Below are 18612 nucleotides of genomic sequence, written 5' to 3'. Positions count from 1 at the left end.
TGAGATTAATATATAAAACGTGAAACAACCTTATGGGGTTGGTGGGACGGTACTACAAAAGGAATTCTACCTGTAGAACTCAACGAGGTACTGCTAATCCCATGGGAGAGCGTACCAGGAACAGTAGCCAGATTGCTGAGGCTCTTACTAGACTGAGAGGTATGCGCCAACTTCCTGGACGTCTCCACTGGGAGTCTGCTTCTTCTGGGCAACGTTTCTGGCAGTCTTCCGGCCGAGTCGGGGTTGTCGCTCAACACGGACGCCTCGTGGTAACCGGAACTGTCGCTGCTGTTGCGACTGTGACTTATGACTACCTTGTCTTTGCAAGAGTCCCCTGGATTATCCTCTGAACTCTGAAATGGGAGTGTACTTCCATGTGATATGTAACTTGCTGATATGTACTATGTCTTTTTGAAAATGTTTACTTGGTGGTGGATTGAGAAGTGAATTGAAAAAATTTAAAAAAGTTGAATTGAAAAGTATCGATATTCGAATTACCGATACTCTATCGCCCATCACTAAACCTAGCATCTGAACGTTCTATTATCCGAACACTTATGTCCCCCTGTTAGTCTGGAACAAAGACGCTCCATTATTCTACTACCAGTTCTACTAACATTGCTGACTTTTGGCTGAGCGTCCATAGGCGGTTTGGGGGCAGGCCTCCGTTTTCTTTGGGGCCTGGCAGGCGGCTGAAGGGGACTAGTACTTCTGCCAGTCTCGTCGCTTCTGGCCGGGGATGCACTCCGTCCGCCAAGGCTGTCCGTGCTCAGAGAGCTCTCCTTGGACTTCTTGAAGACGAACCCAAAAACACCTTGCTTGGCCTGTTGCCTCCTTCGTTCCTCTTGCCTGTGCAGTACCATTATGTCCTGCGTGCTGAGGGCCGAGCCGAGCGTTCTGCCCTGTTTCGCGTAAAGCGTAACTTCCTGGAGGTTGTAGTCCTGAAGGGACAGAGAGAGGTCCAGGGTCTCTAAGCTTGCTGGAACCAGAGACAGAGGGGTGCAATATAGAAACTGGCCGAGGATTTCTATTTCTTCTGTTGCTATTCCAGAGACCCTTTTAATTGGGACACCTGCTAGGAGAGTTCGCGAGAATTAATTAAAGTAAATTGTAGAGGAATTCCACTGTACGTCGAGGATTGGCTACAGGTGAGCCGACTAGGCCCATCCTAGGAGGCAAGAAGGCCAACGTCCAGCATGCGAACAGAGGACACAGTTAACGACTGGTAGTGGAGGAGCAATTCAGAGCAATTTCAGAACTAATAATGCCATCTATATTGAGGGTCTATCTGAAATGATTTGAAATGATTTGTAAACAGAGGGAATAGGAAGTTATTTTCTCCATTATAGATTTTATGGAATTGTCATTTTATGGAGTTTTAATAGTAAATTGCTATTAAATCCTGGATGGTGTCTCACGCTGAAGACTGATAGGAAGACTTTCATCCGCGAGGTGAACAGGAATGCAGAACTTCAGGGAAATTGGATTGACAGGGCTGTTATACATATATTATATATATATGTATATGTATGTGCATGATCTGGATGGCTTCAGAAGCCATATTGGTCAGTGGAAACCGAGTCAAAGCATGCAGCCACTGACCTTTCTAGCCGCGAATCCGATACTATTGCACCGCTAGGTATTTGTGAAAATTGATATTGAGCTTAATCGAACAGAAGTAATTAACAATCATATTTAAGCAGTACAAGATTCAAATTATCTTCAAGTAATTATTCAAATAATTTGAAATTGAATAAACTGCTATATGACACTGTATTCAAAAGTTTCTGTAAGACACACAATATTTAGGGTATTTCTGTAGATATTTTCAACTATATTTCTGGCCTCATAAAGAACAGTATTATTTCCAAAGAAGAGTAAATATATTTTGAAAAAGAATTATGCAAGGTTGTAGAGAGGAAAAGAAGGTATTATTAAAAAAGAAAGTAAATCTTTTACATTAATATAATATTACAGACTAACCAAGTAAACTAGGTTCCATAAAAAGGAAGATATTTCAATATTTTACAACTTCAGATTGTCTTAAAGAGCTGTTCCTTAAGTTCATTCAAATTCCAAGATCCCTGAGTGTATCCGATTTTGAATATTCCGTACGGATTCGATTCCTTTTACGAGGCGCGCGTTTATCAGAATCCTGAAACTGTTCGGAAGATAAGTTAATAGTGGAGGACCTGCATAATTTTGTTTTCTTCGTCGCCGTTCACCAAACAGGTCTTAAGTAAAAAAGAAAAAAATAAAGAAAAACGAAGCAGTTGACTGAGCAGCGGGAGAATATTTCAGGCGTTTCTGATCGTAAATTATGTAAGATAAAGGTGGCGAAAATTCTATGCATGGCAGGTTATATTTGACTCTAGGAACATTTCTAATGAAAAAAATTTTCCATACGTGACAGAATAAAAGAAAATTATTTTTTTAGCTGAAGGAGTTGCCTTTCCTTAAAGGGAACAATATTACTATTCTATTATAGTATTATATATTACTATTATAAAGTTACTACTATAGTATTAAGTATACTATAAGGTAAAGAGTTATCTTCACTAGTGGAAGATCATTACTATTCAGTTGTTTATGAGCAAACGTGTCAAGTTCAAACTAATTTTTCCAAAACCACTTAACTGTTATCTCTCTGTTCGCCATAAGAGTTGAACTATACCAGAAACTAGACTGAAGTTTCGAGAAATTTAATTCTGTGTCTTTCAGTTAACATTTGATAGTCTGACTGCATACGAGAACTTTCGATTCAGTTCAAACGATCTACAAGTGATTTCAATGATTTTTCATGGAAAATATAGGGGAGGTTAGATATGTGGAAACCTGTTAGGAAAACGAAAGAATACCTAAAAACACCGATTGACCAGTGCTACCGGTTTAAATATCAAACGTAAACGAATCAATTTAACGTTCAATCCAGGTTATCGTGTTCTCCAGGGCAATAGATACACGGCAATTAAAGGCAGTAGAAGTTATCAGGTGATATTCTCGTGTCGGTGAAATCGGGATAATAAGTCCTTGTTTTTTTAACCAGGTAGTATCTTATGTAAACGTCTTAATTACTTAACACAGTTTTCTACAAATTACTATTGCAGCCTTCTGTGGGGTCACCAGATGTTCTCTGCGCCTGAATAAACGTTTAACTAAATGGCTTCTTGATTTTCAGTACTTGGCTCTGGTATCTGCATCACTATGAATCATCTTTATAGTATATAGCTAATTTTCCATTACGATTTTGACGTAGATGGTGTAGTTAATATAATTAGTATAGTTAACATAGTCGGTATAGTTAATGTAATTAGTATGGTTAACCTAGTTGGTATAGTTAGAATAGTTATTGAACCTCCACAATCCTTGATCAAGTTTATCATCAGAGAATTTTAGTTCGCTCAGACTAATTTTGTTATTATAAACAATATCCGTTTTTTATTTAGTCAGTTCATCAGCCGTATTTGCCTACCTGGATGGCGTAGCTCGTACTTGCTCCTGTCCAGATTCTTCTCACGACAGACCTCGTCCAAAATGTCGCCCAGATTCATTTTCGGGCTGACTCTGGACACGTACAATTGGTTCCTTGGTAGATGCACCTGAAACAGTTGCACAACGGTCGTTAATCGCTAGCTGATTGGTGGAGAACTACGTCGTAACGTAATGGACATAAATAGAACAATGATGTGTCACTAGCCTTTTATCTTTGTCAAGAGGATTTTTCTATAATATTTTAATACCTCTTTATCTACAAGTGGACGTGGAAACGTTGTTTAATTGACACGAATTCTCTTACCTGTAGCCTGAAAGTGGTTTCAAAGGGTTGATTGGCCTGCTTGGTCTTCCGGGGGACAAAGGTTCCCTGTTTCGGCAGCAATTTCACCTGCAACACCAGAAACCGATGTACACAACGACCCACGCTTGTTTTCTTTCTGTATTCTTTGGAGGAAAATATGTTGTGGCACTGGTAGTCTGATTAGAAGCCGGCGAAATAACAAGTTCAGGATTGCAAGAGTGTTCTTTGGGTAGGAAGTTAATACACGTCCAGGGATCAAACGTTTCTGGGAAGGCTGGGTCACTTCCTTAAGAGCAAGCCTTCATTTTCTTGTGAGAAAAAACACAGGATTAACGGTCGCTAGTCTGGGAATTACTGCAAAAACCGTGGATGTGCCTTGCTTTTTTTTATGCAGGAATATTACAGTCCTCAACGCAGGTTAAAATGTATCTTTGAAATTTTAATAAAAGCAAAACTGTTTCATGATATCCGTCTGTAACGTTACACTAATATTTATACAGTCAGAGTATCAGGCTGTGAGGAATTTCTTTCTGTGAATTACTCGGTGTTCAAGGTATGGTATTTGGTATTCAAGATATGGTATTTGGTACTCAATCTATGGTGTTTGGTGCGTAAGGTATGATATTTAGTATTCAAGGTATACACTTTGGTATTTCTTTGGAAACTCAAAATGGACAACCAATATTCCTTGCCCTATTTTTTATCATTGGTGTCCTACATTGTCACATCCACATGATCCCCCGAATATTGCCACTAACATATGTATCATTTTTTCGTCCGTAAGGCTTCCATTTAAAATTACGAAGTTTCTGACCGTACCTGAAGTGCATCCAACGCGCCAATAGGGGTGTTCGGTTGATGAGGTAGAACTATACCATGCTCTCCTATGGCCTGCAGCGTGTAGCTGGAGGCTGTCAATTTGTGGGCCGTGGCTATCTGCACAAGGAGGTCCATCATGGGCGTACTGTCGACAAAAATTCAGAAAATAAAAGGCTATTAATCGTGAAAAATATACTTCGCTAAAATCTTTAATGGAATTCTTATTATTTCAGAAATAATAAGAGGGACAAAGTGATTAAACCTAGGACACACTAGGAACCACCTTCTACAAAGTGACTAAACCTAGGACACCCTAGCGACCATCTTCTACAAAGTGACTACACCATTGGCTCTACACGACACACTGAAATTGGCAGTTCCAGCGACAGACCAAACATTTCTCTCCTCTCTATTTCCAATGTTAACTTTCTTTCAAACGGAACATTTCTCGCGCCCAGTGAACGCGCCATTAATCATAATTCTTTCAGCCAGTTCCGAGGGGGATCGTTTCACCTTGCGGACAGAGAGACCGCAGAGAGCTGCTGCAGTCGACCCGAATTTCTGGAAAGCGCGGAGGATGAACGTCGCCCCGATAGGAAAAAAACGTCGGGAAACGACGAGCCAAGAAACAACCGGGGAAAAACTGATCTCGACTGGTGAATTTCTCCTTGGTGAGAGGTTTTTTAGTGTCGTTAGAAAGCACACCGAGGAAGATTCGCTTCGGAGAGCCTTTGGTGTAGTACCCACAGCATGTCACTGTTAGAGGACAGGGAAACGAATTCTGTAGGCTGGAACGTTGGGTATTTTCTTTATGATCCACGTCTCTATACTCTAAAGCAAAAATTCCACTGCTAGTTTTATACATATATAGGGTATAAGTGGACTTTGGTAACGAATCTGAAATTATGGTGAAATTATAGGATCAGTAGTTTCATAGATTATTAGGAATCTTTAATGGACCTTATGGGTTAACGGTGGGCATTTATTCTCAATATAAGTACCCTAAAGTAAGAGATTTATCAATCAATAAGATCCACTAACAATTATTAAGTTCTAGAATTCTTAGGACTTCTAAAACTACTGATCCTATAGATCCCTCCAATTTCAGACTAATAATAATGGCCTCTGTCATTACAAAAGCTTTGTAAAGAACCTGTTCATCCATTGTCCCTCTTGAACCTGTCAGTATTTTAAACAATTTTCTTTGTGAAAGTGTTGGTACAAATTACTAAGAATTTCTTCCAATCCTTCTTGACCAATGAATCTGTATCTGCTGTTGCAAGATTCTCTAGTTAACGTGATTCGACAAAGAGCAAGAATACGCGATTCCAGAAACCCAGAGGCGGCGACGAGAAACAAAAGTGGCCAGCTCGGAGAAACGTCTAATTAGGCATTAGCTGGTGGGTAGCTGGAGGATCGTCACGGTGCAATAACACGAAGATTACAGTCATTGTGAAGACCCTAGGGGGATTCACCCAGGCCAGAAATCAATCAGCTAATCGGACCGTTAGGATTAATTCCAGGATCGATGTTCGGATGATTATCAGAACGGTTAAAATCTGGAACGGGTGCTTTTCGTGTAGCTAATCGATTTTATTTTCAGATCGATATCCCTGGACCGTTAGGCGGTCTCCATAGTACGCCTTCCGATTCCTCTTTTCGTGGGAGAATGTGCGAAAATTCTGTGACCGTGAAAGACACTCCTCTGGGCCTGTCTGTGATCCTTCAAGTGGAAACTCTTCAATGAAAGTTCTGCCTGAAATATTCTTTAGGAAAGAGAATTATCTCAAAGACGTCTGAAATTGTAGACCAAAAGATAAACTCTCCCTCTGGGTCCACGACGATTTTTTTTTTTTATTTTTATATTCTTTATATATACTATTTACTCTTGACTACTAACCAATTTCTTAAATAAAAATAAAATTAAATATACTTACAACACAAATTTAATACCAAAAAAAAAAAAGTAAAATGTCTCCAAAGTTTAGAGTGACGTGTCTCTTTATGGATTAAAATGACCCATCCTGCCATATGCAGGTTTTTAGGCTAATCCTAGGCCATTTCTCTAACTTCCACTTTATTAGATATCTGCTGGAGGTGACATATCTTAACAAGACACTTAGTTCATCTTGTTCAAAGTTATAATCCCTCCAAGAACTATGCTATAATAAATGAGTGAACGTGGAGGAATTACCTTCTCTGCACCGTGACCCTTTGCGTTTGCTGATGGTGCTCCCGAGGTAGCTGGACCAGGAGCTCCATACTTCCAGCCAGCATGTCCGCCGGTGTGTCCTCGGTCACGGTTAGAACCATTCTGGATGGCCTCTCTGCTCTATTCCTGAAACATAAATAGAATCCGCTACAGTGAATCAATCCTGCAAGACAGTTCTAAATTAACAGTCAACTGTCTTTGGCTCTACGTGAGCAACTACTGACCCCCATACCCTAAAATGTTCAGAGCTTAGCTCGTTATATATGCTTATGCAAGTTTATATCCTTGTGGGCAACGTTGCACAAATCATTCTAAGACAGAAACTTACTTTTTAATATTCTGGGCTCTACTGAACTCTAAAAGTTCAGAAAATTTTATGAAATTTTACAGACTCCTCTCGATTATTGTCAGGCTTGTTCTACACGATTATTGTCCTGACGATATCCCCACCACTAGAGGATAATCCGCTTTTGTTTCCTTCTGCAAGAAAGAAATTTACGAGGGTCTGAAGCATTTCCCCCTATATGATTATTGTCCCAGCGCGGACCCGAGTTTGGGACGATAATCGAGAGGTGTCTGTATTTTAATATGTAGGGCACTAGAACACAGTTTTGTGTGGAATCTAAATTGGAAAGGGTGTATGGTAGGAACCTTTGCTACTTAGTTTCCTAGAATGCAAGAGTACTCTGAAAAATCTTGTGATCCAGTGACACTCATACCTACTTCATTTTGCCTCGCTCATTTACTGACGCTAAAAGCTTCTCCATCAAAGTCCTCCTACTACTTTCGTGACATATACCTATCTTGCAGCACAGTCAATAAATTTTGTAGCTATTAAGATATCTCATGATTGGCCTTCGGTTCTTTTTAATTCCATCGTCATCAAGGTTGCATTATGTTTGGACACGCGTCGAAACGGACGGAGAACGGGGCACGTTAAAACAAACGTGATACTGATCCCGTTTAAGCTTCCGCAAACAGTGTTCAAGTGTTTCCGGGTCACGTGTGTATGCGACGAGATTCAATGCCACACCGTTATCATTGTCCACACGAAATATTCTCGGGCTCGAATCGTTCCCCTGCGAGGAACGGGGATCCATATAATATGCGACGTGAATCGGTATTTATGGGGCGCCGTGTATGGGGTCTGGATCTTTAAGTGCACCTGCACAAACCAGTAAAGAATATGCCCACTACGCTGTAGTGGCCTTCTTCAAGGCTCGTAACTGGTCGATGATAACATTCAGATTTCTCGTCCTACAGGATCTCCGTGAAGATAAGAACATACAGGGTGTCCCTAAAATAAGGAACCCTTGCAAAGAATGTCCCTGGAGTAACAAAGATTCTTATAAAGGGCGTTCCTAAAGTAAGGGACCAGAAAGAGATTCTTATAAAGGGCGTTCCTAAAAGGTATTCTTATACAGGGTGTTCCTGAACTAAGGGACCTTCATAATGGCGTCAATAAAGTAAGGAATGCTTAGATACAGTGTCCCTAAAATTGGGAATCCTTAGATAGGGTGTCCCTAAAGTAAGAGGTGCTTACATACGATGTCATTAAAGTAAGGGATTCTTACATACGGTGTCCTTAAAGTAAGGAATTCTTACATACGGTGTCCCTAAAATTAGGAATCCTTACATAGGGTGTCCCTAAAGTAAGAGATGCTTACATACGGTGTCCTTAAAGTGTAGAATGAAATCTTCTGGTCTAGTGTTTCTTGCCAGAAGTCACTGCCAACGAAAAACGTTGGAAGACGTAACTCGATGCACCAGAACGGTGACACTAGGTAGACGGAACAGGCGCGCTATGAAGTCGAGAGGATCGTTTCCCATAACTTAATCTACCTTGTCGTTCTCTAGTATCGGACGGATCGGTTACTCGCTCGACACGGGGTTGCACAACGCGAAACGAAACGATAATCCGCGTGAAAATCCCCCGATTATTCGCGGTCAGTGGAACCTGACGAAAACACCGGATTTCGCGGAGGGTAATGTCTCCTTGGGTGAGGACTCTGACCTTTTTCATCGGATCCCTGTAACAATTGTGTTAGACTGTGACAAAACGATTTCTTATAATAAATAATTTGTAACTGACCGTACTAAAAGTGTTCATGAAAAGAGACTGGTCTTTAGACTGCACGCTATTCTTTCTCCCTTCCTATAGTACCGTTTGTGGCTAACAAGTATGCAGTGTGAAATTATTCAGTGAATTCTTGACGTCGTGGAGTCAGTAACTCTCCAAACTCTGTTCTTAGTTCCAGTATGATTAAAAAATTATAATTTTATAACGTTACTTGCGCATTATACGCACGTTTCCAGCGTGCATATAGAGAGGTAGCGCTACAAAAACACAAATCTTTTCATAACAGCGGTACAAAGGACAGAAATTGGGCAGTTAGTGGCTCGAATACCTCAATAACTCAATAAAATCATCCCACACGCGTTCCCAAAGTGCGTTCCGCTCTCGATTTTTCTGCGTCAGATTCGACGATTAGATCTCGCTAGAACACGGAAAAAAGGTACGTTCTCGTTTCTGGTGATTAAGGAAACATTAATCACTCGATGGTACACTCGAGAGATCGTGAATGAATCTTATCTCCTTGTATCGCGCGGGAAAAGCAGATTTCAACAGTGATTTCGTAAGTGATTCTCGCGCGCGCGCGCGTTGCGACACAAGCGGGCTGAATGGACGTGACTCTGTCTCTCGACGAAAGGAAAACGATCGCCCCGGGGGGAATAGAATTCCTTCGCGACGAAAGCTTTAATTAAAACGATCGATTTAACCCTCGAACGTCCATACTTGGGTTTGTTTTGACCTCAACCCCATTTTTGCTGATAGATGACTCGTACAGTAAACATATGTAGTATAGTAATATAGTTACAATAAGTGGTATCGTTGTACGTGTGGCAGTATAACTACGAGAAGTAGTAGAGTTGTGAGAATAGTAGTAGGGTATGTGGGTAAAGTAGTATATCTATCAAAAGCAGTATAGTTGTATGTATAGTAGTATAGTTGTATAGTTGTATGTATAGCAGTATAGTTGTATAGTTGTATGTATAGCAGTATAGTTGTATGTATAGTAGTATAGTTGTGTGTATAGTAGTATAGTTGTATGTATAGTAGTATAGTTACAATAAGTGGTATACCTGTAACATTCTAATGTCTAGATACAAAAGTCCTATTATAGGTTAAAAATGACCCAGTTCTATCTGTCGACCGACAAATTACAGACGATTCCTAAACACGTTCTTTGTCGCGTGTGAAAAACATCGGGGACCTGAATCATCCTCGTGTGCCTAGACTCGAAGAGCAAATTGAGATCCATGCAGCTCCCCGTGTCTCGGTATCAATCACTCGAGACAGCGGTACACGATGATTACCCAGAGGAATGGTACCGTTACATAATTCGGATCTCGCGGTAGTCGCAGGGGGTTACGTAAATGCGCCCGGTCGCAAATGGCGGGGACGCAGGTATCGACGCTTCGGGTTGTTAATTGCATACACACGCGCGTAGACGTAACAGGCGAGTGTGCAACAAATAACAAAGACAGTCCCTCTGGGACATTGTTGAGTCACCTGTGTTTACGGTTTACGGAAAAGGCACGGAGGAGTCATTTTTATGATATAACTCCGCCTCCTGGTTCTTTTCTTGTTTGGACAACTATTATACCGTAGAGGATCCAGTGAAGGACTTTAATTTTTATTCCCGATCTGGGTTCTTTAGATCCATCTTTGGGGTGGCTGACCTTAGCTACCATTGTCCTTTGTGATTGTATAGATCTTGAAGTCCCAGAAATTAATGTAATAACATTCTATAAATATACTGCTCACAGCAATCAGAGGATCCATGTATTGCAGTAAAAATACAACTAGGTGTTAGTAGTATTAAGGTACGTGACGCTTGTTCCTTTCACTTGGGTACACCAGGACTGTCCACATTAGCTATCCCCTAAATCTTCTGAGCAGTGTATTCATTTTATTTCATTCAGGGTCATTCCTGAGCCACTATTATCTAGTCAGTTAGGCTAGGACTTTACCTCCCATCCCTAAAAAGTGCTCTAAATAGCCAAAGAACAGACACGGGTCCAAAGTGACCCAGATGGTATAGAAGACACTGGGCAGCCACGAGCACAACACAGTAGTCACGATCAAGTGGAGTTGTTCTCCGCATGTGCTCAAAGGATTGGCGAAGCGTGACAACGATTGGGACTCTTCATGGAATATCGAGTAGGCCCACCTAGCTTCACCCACAACTTCCAAGAAGTTCCTCTCGAAACGCTGCTCACGTGGCCGCCGCGACCAGCCGGCGTTTGTCTCGTCGCCCGTGTGTCGAATTACACGAACACACCTGTCCGCCAGAAAGAATGCGCCGTGCGTCGTGTGTTCAACGACGCCGGCGCGTCCATTGTTTCTTCCGTAACACCGCGAAACTCCCGTGAGAAGAAGCACTCGCGGAACAATGGAACGATTCTGTATCCAGGGGGAAAAAAAATTTGCGCGGGGATGTTCTAATTTCCCTTGGAGGAAATTGCTCGAGTTTCGAGAGACTCGGGCCCTTGGAAATCTCGCGTTATAAGGACTCTATGTAACTCTATGAGACTCTAGAAAGGCGAGCGCCGAAGGTGGAGGCGTCTCCTGTTGGCCTCAAACGCCAGCGTTAGGGTCTAAACTACTGGAGTAGGTGATCGTCAGAAGTTGCTCATTGAAGGCTATTTAGGCAGGTGGGAAATATAGGTTACACTGCGTTAAATTGAAGGAAGATGGTGGAAAATATTGTCTGCAATAGAATTGGGGCGTAATCAGTAATAGTACAATACTATCAGCCACAGTTAGACCCTAGTATCCTCTATGTTACTCTTATTATTAGACCACAGTAGCCTCTACACTATTGTTAGACCCCCTATCCTCTATACTATTGTTAGACCCCCTATCCTCTATGCTACTCTTAGACCACAGTATCCTCTATGCCACTCTTAGACCACAGAGTATCCTCTATACACTCCCTACACACTCCATCAAGGACAGTGCATTTAGAGTACAATATCTTGACATAGAAAGTCCACTTTTAGTAGCTGAAATGAAGTGGTAAGGGAGGTAGAGAACGGAAAAAGAATGGGACTTTTGTCCTGGGTTTGTTACTGGATTCATCAGTAAAGCTACCTAGTAGACCCCTGCCCTGCAGGTATATATAGGAATCAGTGGCAGGTGGGCTAACTTCGAGAGAAGTATAATCTTGAAAGTCACCTAATGGTGAGGACAACAGGTGCCACCATACACTTAACGGAAGGAAAATGATGAAGTACCGTCTGCTACAAACTTAGGGTGCAATCGGTGGTCGTAGAATCCTCTGCACTATTCTCAGATCGCAGTATTAAGTATATTACAGATCACAGTGTCAGTCACTAACACAACCACTCTAGAAGTGTTAAGTTCCGAATTCCTTGACCCATCGATATTCGCTAGAAAAAAGTTCGCTAGAACTACCTGTTCTTTGACCGCTCCAAGCTAACCGGGCCGAGCAATTCTTTCTCTCCTAATTCGTACGACGTGAACCAAAATGGCTGCCTCGTTCCACAATCGTTTGCAGCATTAACTTTCAGCGCACGATCAAATTGGAGGATCCCAAGTCTGGGATCTGGATTCCTCTTGGAATGGCGACTGTGACTAATAGGTGTCTCTGAAAATTATGTAACGAGGATGAAGAGGCGGCAAGTGGGAGGCTGATTTCCGATTCGTAGCTCCCGGCCTTCCTAAATTCCAACCGACGCATCCCGTTAGCTCCCGCCACCTGTTCGATCGGAGCGAAGACCGCGGAAGAATTGACCACTTTCCGGTCTGTTTGCCCCGCGCGCCGGCACAATATACTCGGCCCGGGGAATTATGAATGGAACGATCGAACATCTCGATGCGAATATTCGGGACACGCGAAACTGGAAACTGCGAGGCGAATCCGTTCACGAAATTCTCGGCGAGAGGTCCAACTAGCCGTTGACCCAGTAACTTGTCCTCGATCCGAATTGCTTGTGATGGAGATTTCAGTTTATGGATTTCGTGGTCTTTAAGTATATCGACTCCGTCAGGTGCCTGGGTCTATTTTGACTCGGCCTTTTAATGGCCTCATCGGTGCAACAGTGAGTTACACGTCGCCTTTCACGATCCTACAACAATTCTATGGTGATCCTATGACGATTTTATGGCGATCCTATGACGATTTTATAGCGATCCTATGACGATCTTATGACTATTCTATAGTCATCCTATGACGATCTTATGACGACTTAAGGCGACTTATGCCGCGATTTTATAACGATCTTATGACTCGTCTACGAAGGGGTCTCCAATGACCCAGTTGCCGCTTCTGACGGTCCATCCACTATGATCTGAAGTCAAACCTATAGAGGATCTTCACCACTACGATCTGGATTCTTCCGTTCCTCCGGATCACCTCGTCTCAATGATCCTCGGCGTAAAAACGATCGTGTCGATCGACCGCGATATTTTCGCCGGCAGAAAAAGGCAGAAGAGTATCCGGGCCCGCTTATCTCGACTTTTCCGATAAATTCCCACAGACTGCGCAAAAACGAATCATCTCTCGACTCGTCCGTTGGATTTCCCACAAAACCGTGGCCTCGAGAAAACGCAGAAAAAGATCGGTAATTCCCTGGCGCAAGGCAACGATCCGAGTCGCCGGAAACCAACGCCTGAAGAGATCGTCCTGGAGGACGATCAGGGTCGAAGAAAACATAATAAGACACAGATCGGTCGATTATCCTGCCCGCGGGAACGGTTCGGTTGCCGGGAATCCGAGGAAAAAGAGTCTAAGCAAAAAGGATGCTCCTTTTTGCAAAGAACGTGTTCCCCCCCCCCCCCCCCCCCCTGCGGAGGAAATCGATACTGGATACACTTGAATAATAACTTCATGGTCAATGGAATTTAACAGAGATTTGTGATTCATTCATGGGCCTACCAGTGTCGGTTCTCGCTCTGTTTCTATCACATATACATAGGCTACTCAGCAGAGGCTTTTAAACGATAGAGCAGACGGCATATGCCGTTCCAGTACTGCAGAAGATCGAACTATAATGCTATAACTAGACTATAGTAGAATGTAGTTAACCCTCGAGTGCCTATGGCAGAGTCACTGGCGACCCGTCCACGAATCCGCCTCACCCATACTTATACGATGAGGTGATACGGTGAAATGGGTTCGTGGACGGGTCGCTGGTTACCCGGCCATAGGCACTCAAGGGTTAATTAAATTCTATAGTGTAGTTATAATTTACAGTCTGATTATAGTATTCTATAATCTACTCCTAATATAGCTACATTCTATAATCTAGTGGTACTATAGTTACATTGTATAATCTAGTCATAGTATAATTACGTACTACAGCCTAGTCACAGTATAATTACATTCTATAGTCCAATTATAGTATTCTATGATGTAGTTAAAGTGTAGTATAGTTACATTCGATCAGTCGATTTCTTTTTCTCCCACATGTTTCTGCAACAGAAGTATCGACTCGAGTCCGCCTCGAATTTTGAAATTGGTCGCGCATAAACACCCTAGGTCCCCGCTCATTACGGCCGTGGTAACGATACGACGAACGGCCCCGCGGATTTACACCGCGTTCGCGAGGACTATGCACGTTCTGCGAAAGTAATTGAGCAATTAAAATGCCCGGGCAGCGGCGACCGGTACGACAACGACGACGACGATTCCGCCGCAGGAAAGTTTTATCGGTCGTTGAACGGGAAATTACTGTCCCCGGATCCATCGTACATAATTCCCCCGGCGTTTTAAAAATAATCTTGACTTGTTTGTAACGCGGGCTCCCCGCGTTCGGCCAACGAACGACGAAGTCCTGTACCGTTACGGGCCTCATTAAAAAATATGAAACGGAATAAAAAGTAGCGGAAAAGAAGAAGACATCTTATGTAAATATAAAAAAAAAAAAAAAAAATTTGCTGGCCTCGGGAGGATTCCGTACGAAAATGGTTATACCGCGGGAATAAGGTCGAAGAGGGCACGTGTTTGCATCAACTGTTCCCATTGCTTTCGTATCCACCGTCCAATGCTGAAGTCGGTCCCACAACTCATAAAATACCCTCTATAGTATTGTGTCCGCATAAGTTTGTATTTGTATAGTCCTTGTAAGTCTCCATAGTCCTCCTTGTAACCCTTCTTATCCTTCATAGTCCCAGCATCCTTTATGATCTTGGAATCCTTCGTAGTCTTATAATTCTTTCGAGTCCTTGTAGTCACATAGTCCTTGTAGTCGCATAGTTCCTGTAGTCACATAGTTCTTGTAGTCACATAGTTCTTGTAGTCTACCTGACTTGTAATACTTCATAGTCCTTGTAATCCTTTATAGTCTTGCAATCATTCACAGTCCTTGCAATCCTTGTAATCCTCCACAGCCCTTGTAATCCTTGATAGTCTTCCAATCCCTTATAGTTACATAATCCTCCATATTCTTATAATCCTTCATAGTCCTGTAATCTTCGACAGTCTCCTAGTCCTTCATAGTCTCGATTTACGACCCGCGCCGTCGACTCACCTAAATTTTCCAAACCCAATTTTGCGTGTCCACGACTATCGGGCGTAACAGTCCCGAGAAACCTGTCAGCTCAGTCAGCTGCCGTTCGACAGATTATTCCTCGCGCGCGTGTCTGGTTTCCCCCTCGGTAATGCGGCCGATAGAAGCGACGCTGATTCCGCTATGTGGGCCGACGAACAGAGAGAACGTTCCACGAGAGACTATAATCGAACGTAAAAACGACCGAGTGTTAAACCATCGAACGACCGAACAAAGTGAACCAAACGACCAGGCAACAGGCCCGCGGACGATTTGCGAGAAAGTCACGTAGATCACGGCGAAAAGAATTCGACGTTCGTTAGAAAATCGGCTTCTCGGAAGCCCCCCCTTGCGTTCAGCCAAGGAAACGACGGTTTTCACCCGGGCGATTGATAGTTCCGCGACCGATCCACCGGCTCGATATCGCTGCACTCTGTACAATACAACCGCCTCTGAATCTCGATTTCTCGCGTCGAAGGGAACGATATTCCGTCCAGTGAAAGGATATAGTTCGCCCGGCGGACGTGTATTCGTTGTTCCGAACGGTGAATTCGTCTCGTTCCCTGTTACTGATGATTGAAAGAGAATGGTTTTACGACGCAGGAGGAAGTGCATCCAATTTACACCGTTCGATCTTCAAGATTCACTGGGTTTCCATCGAGGATTCACGGGGTTGGGTCACGAGTGTCTTCGATTATTATTATTTAGTCTATTATTATAGCTTGTCTTCTTTCGAAAATTTGTAACCCTCAGCTTATATCCATTCTTTCTTATTTCTATCTCACACTTCAGATGGATGACGAGATATTTCTGATTTCATATCACTCATTCAAGTACAGTGAATCTTCGATTAACGCTCGACACTTGGGACCGGTTTGGAGCAGTTATCGCAGAGGGATATACGATTATATATTTCCATGTGTCAACTTACATGCCGCACCCTGTGTATACCTCCTCGAGCGAACACAGGAGCAAATCGGAGAAAGTTCGCGCATCGAGGGCTTCACCTTGAGGTCGCTCGTTTTACGAGCCTCCTGAGGAGCCGCCGAGACGACGTTTCTCGGTTCTTTGGCGAGGTCAGGTTCGTGTCCTCGTTCGTCTGTCTCGCTGTCTGTCTGTCTGTCTTCTGTGGGTACCCCCGTTCCACGTTCGGTAACGACGACCACGCCATTTCCATGCAAGCTGAGAGAAAAAGACGCGCACGAGGGGAATACGTGATTCGTTCGATCACAGAAATCGTGGGGGATCGAGTCGCTTCTCTCATTGACGCTGATCCAAGATGTTGCGTGGGGAACTAAACTTACAAGGCAATTGCGCTATAGATTATCTATTACAGGTATGTAGTTACTATAGTTTACTATGGTTATATACTTATTGCAGTTATGTGTACCTATTTTGGTTCTTCATAGTGTGGACATCGCTTAAAGGTTTTCCTATTTTACTGTATATCTCGAAAAGTATAGTAGATGTAACAAAATCATTATGATACATTTTTAATATATTTTTATCCTCTATAAAACCGTATCATGAAATGGGCAAATGTTTGTTGTTTAAATAAATAAATAATTAAATAAACAAATTTTTAAGAATTTCATTGCACCGTTTTGTAGAGTATGAAAAACTATTAAACTTTCATTAGAAGCATTTTTGTTATATCTACTACGGTTTTCAAGATATACTGGAAATTAGGAATAGACAGATTCACCTTTAGGGGGTGTTTCCACCCTGAAGAACTAGAAAATCGCGATGAAAGGAACTACTTGATACTTCTATTGAAGTACCCCTATAAATCTACACCATTTCAAAACAAAAATTGGAAAAGGTTCCTAGTCGGCCAGTTTCTGGCCCGGTTCCGTCGAACGAAAGCGATAGGAAAAGCAGGAACGGAAAATAAAATGACCCGCGAATTTATATAACGCTGCGGTCAACGGGTTCGATAGCGTCTCGTGATTGCGTTTTCACCAGGGCTCGGTGGCGATCGGGAATGCGAATCCGTTTTGCAATTTCTGGTGTTACGTGTCTCTAGAGGATCCTTCGACGCGGTAAATGATAGGTATAATCTTGGGGGCTCGGCGAGTATATGGAATTTTGCAAAAAGGAAATAGAAAGTCACGATTGTCCAATATCCACGATGCCTGTGATATTACACTCCCGCTCATCAGTTGGAACTTGCGTTGCATATACAGAAAATGTAATATCGTTTGGCTACCTCCATCCGAACACCCTATTATCCGAATTCTGTTATGTTTGTGAAAACTGTAAAAAAATTCTTACTACCCTATAGGTTCCTATGGCCGGGTCAGTGGCGACCCATCATCGAACTCAATCACCATACCGTTTGGTATGTTGTGATATTGTTACGGGTCACGATCGACCCACTCGCCGGCTTTTACTATCCGAGAGATTACAGAAATGCAAGGTTTCGTGATGGTGTCAATTAAAACCGAAAATGATTATGTAAAATTAATTATCGTGTAATAGGCTGTGTTAATGATTACGCGGCAGCTCGTGACGATGGTATAATTATAATTGCTCGATAGAATAAAACGAGGCGTTATTACGGCGTCGGTGTTAGTTATTGCAGGAACACAATCGCTAGGCGAGCGTGCGCAAAAAAAAAACGGGGCTTCTAATGGCACGAAAAAGTCGCACGAAGAAACCATCGCCGTTATATGTATTGAACATGTAACGCGCCGTCATTAACTCTCGAATCACCGTTATTCGATGTGAGTTGCGCGTCCATCGGCATCACGAACCGACGAACTGTATCGGTTCGTCGGATAACACAGCTGAAAGAACGATGGCGGAGGGTTCCGATAGTGGAGGGTTCCGATAGTTGAGGGTTCCGATAGTTGAGGGTTCCGATGGTGGAGGGTTCCGATGGTGGAGGGTTCCGATGGTGGAGGGTTCCGATGGTGGAGGGTTCCGATAGTGGAGGGTTCCGATAGTTGAGAGTTCCGATAGTAGAGGGTTCCGATGGCGGAGGGTTCCGATGGCGGAGGGTTCCGATGGTGGAGGGTTCCGATGGTGGAGGGTTCCGATAGTTGAGGGTTCCGATGGTGGAGGGTTCCGATGGTGGAGGGTTCCGATAGTTGAGAGTTCCGATAGTCGAGGGTTCCGATGGTGGAGGGTTCCGATAGTAGAGGGTTCCGATAGTAGAGGGTTCCGATGGCGGAGGGTTCCGATGGTGGAGGGTTCCGATGGCGGA

General features: G+C 43.0%; 1 protein-coding gene across 8 annotated transcripts in view; it reads right to left on the bottom strand.

The window, feature by feature from the left end:
* Positions 1-18612, bottom strand: part of LOC107187073 (protein cordon-bleu) — a 62983-nt gene that overhangs the window by 6810 nt on the left and 37561 nt on the right. For 6 of the 8 annotated variants that reach the window (XM_015575072.1, XM_015575078.1, XM_015575075.1 and 3 more), the window contains exons 2-7: positions 6810-6953; positions 4616-4760; positions 3797-3883; positions 3473-3599; positions 618-979; positions 71-353 (exon numbers count right to left, since the gene is read on the bottom strand). In XM_015575072.1, coding sequence (XP_015430558.1) covers positions 71-353; positions 618-979; positions 3473-3599; positions 3797-3883; positions 4616-4760; positions 6810-6953 — 1148 coding nt within the window. The remainder of the gene's footprint in view (positions 1-70; positions 354-617; positions 980-3472; positions 3600-3796; positions 3884-4615; positions 4761-6809; positions 6954-18612) is intronic. The other 2 variants (XM_015575074.1, XM_015575076.1) reach the window with 2 other exon arrangements.

Source organism: Dufourea novaeangliae, unplaced genomic scaffold, assembly GCF_001272555.1.
Source record: "Dufourea novaeangliae isolate 0120121106 unplaced genomic scaffold, ASM127255v1 scaffold96, whole genome shotgun sequence".
NCBI classification, from domain to species: Eukaryota; Metazoa; Arthropoda; class Insecta; order Hymenoptera; family Halictidae; genus Dufourea; species Dufourea novaeangliae.
This window is presented reverse-complemented; position numbering and strand designations above follow the sequence as displayed.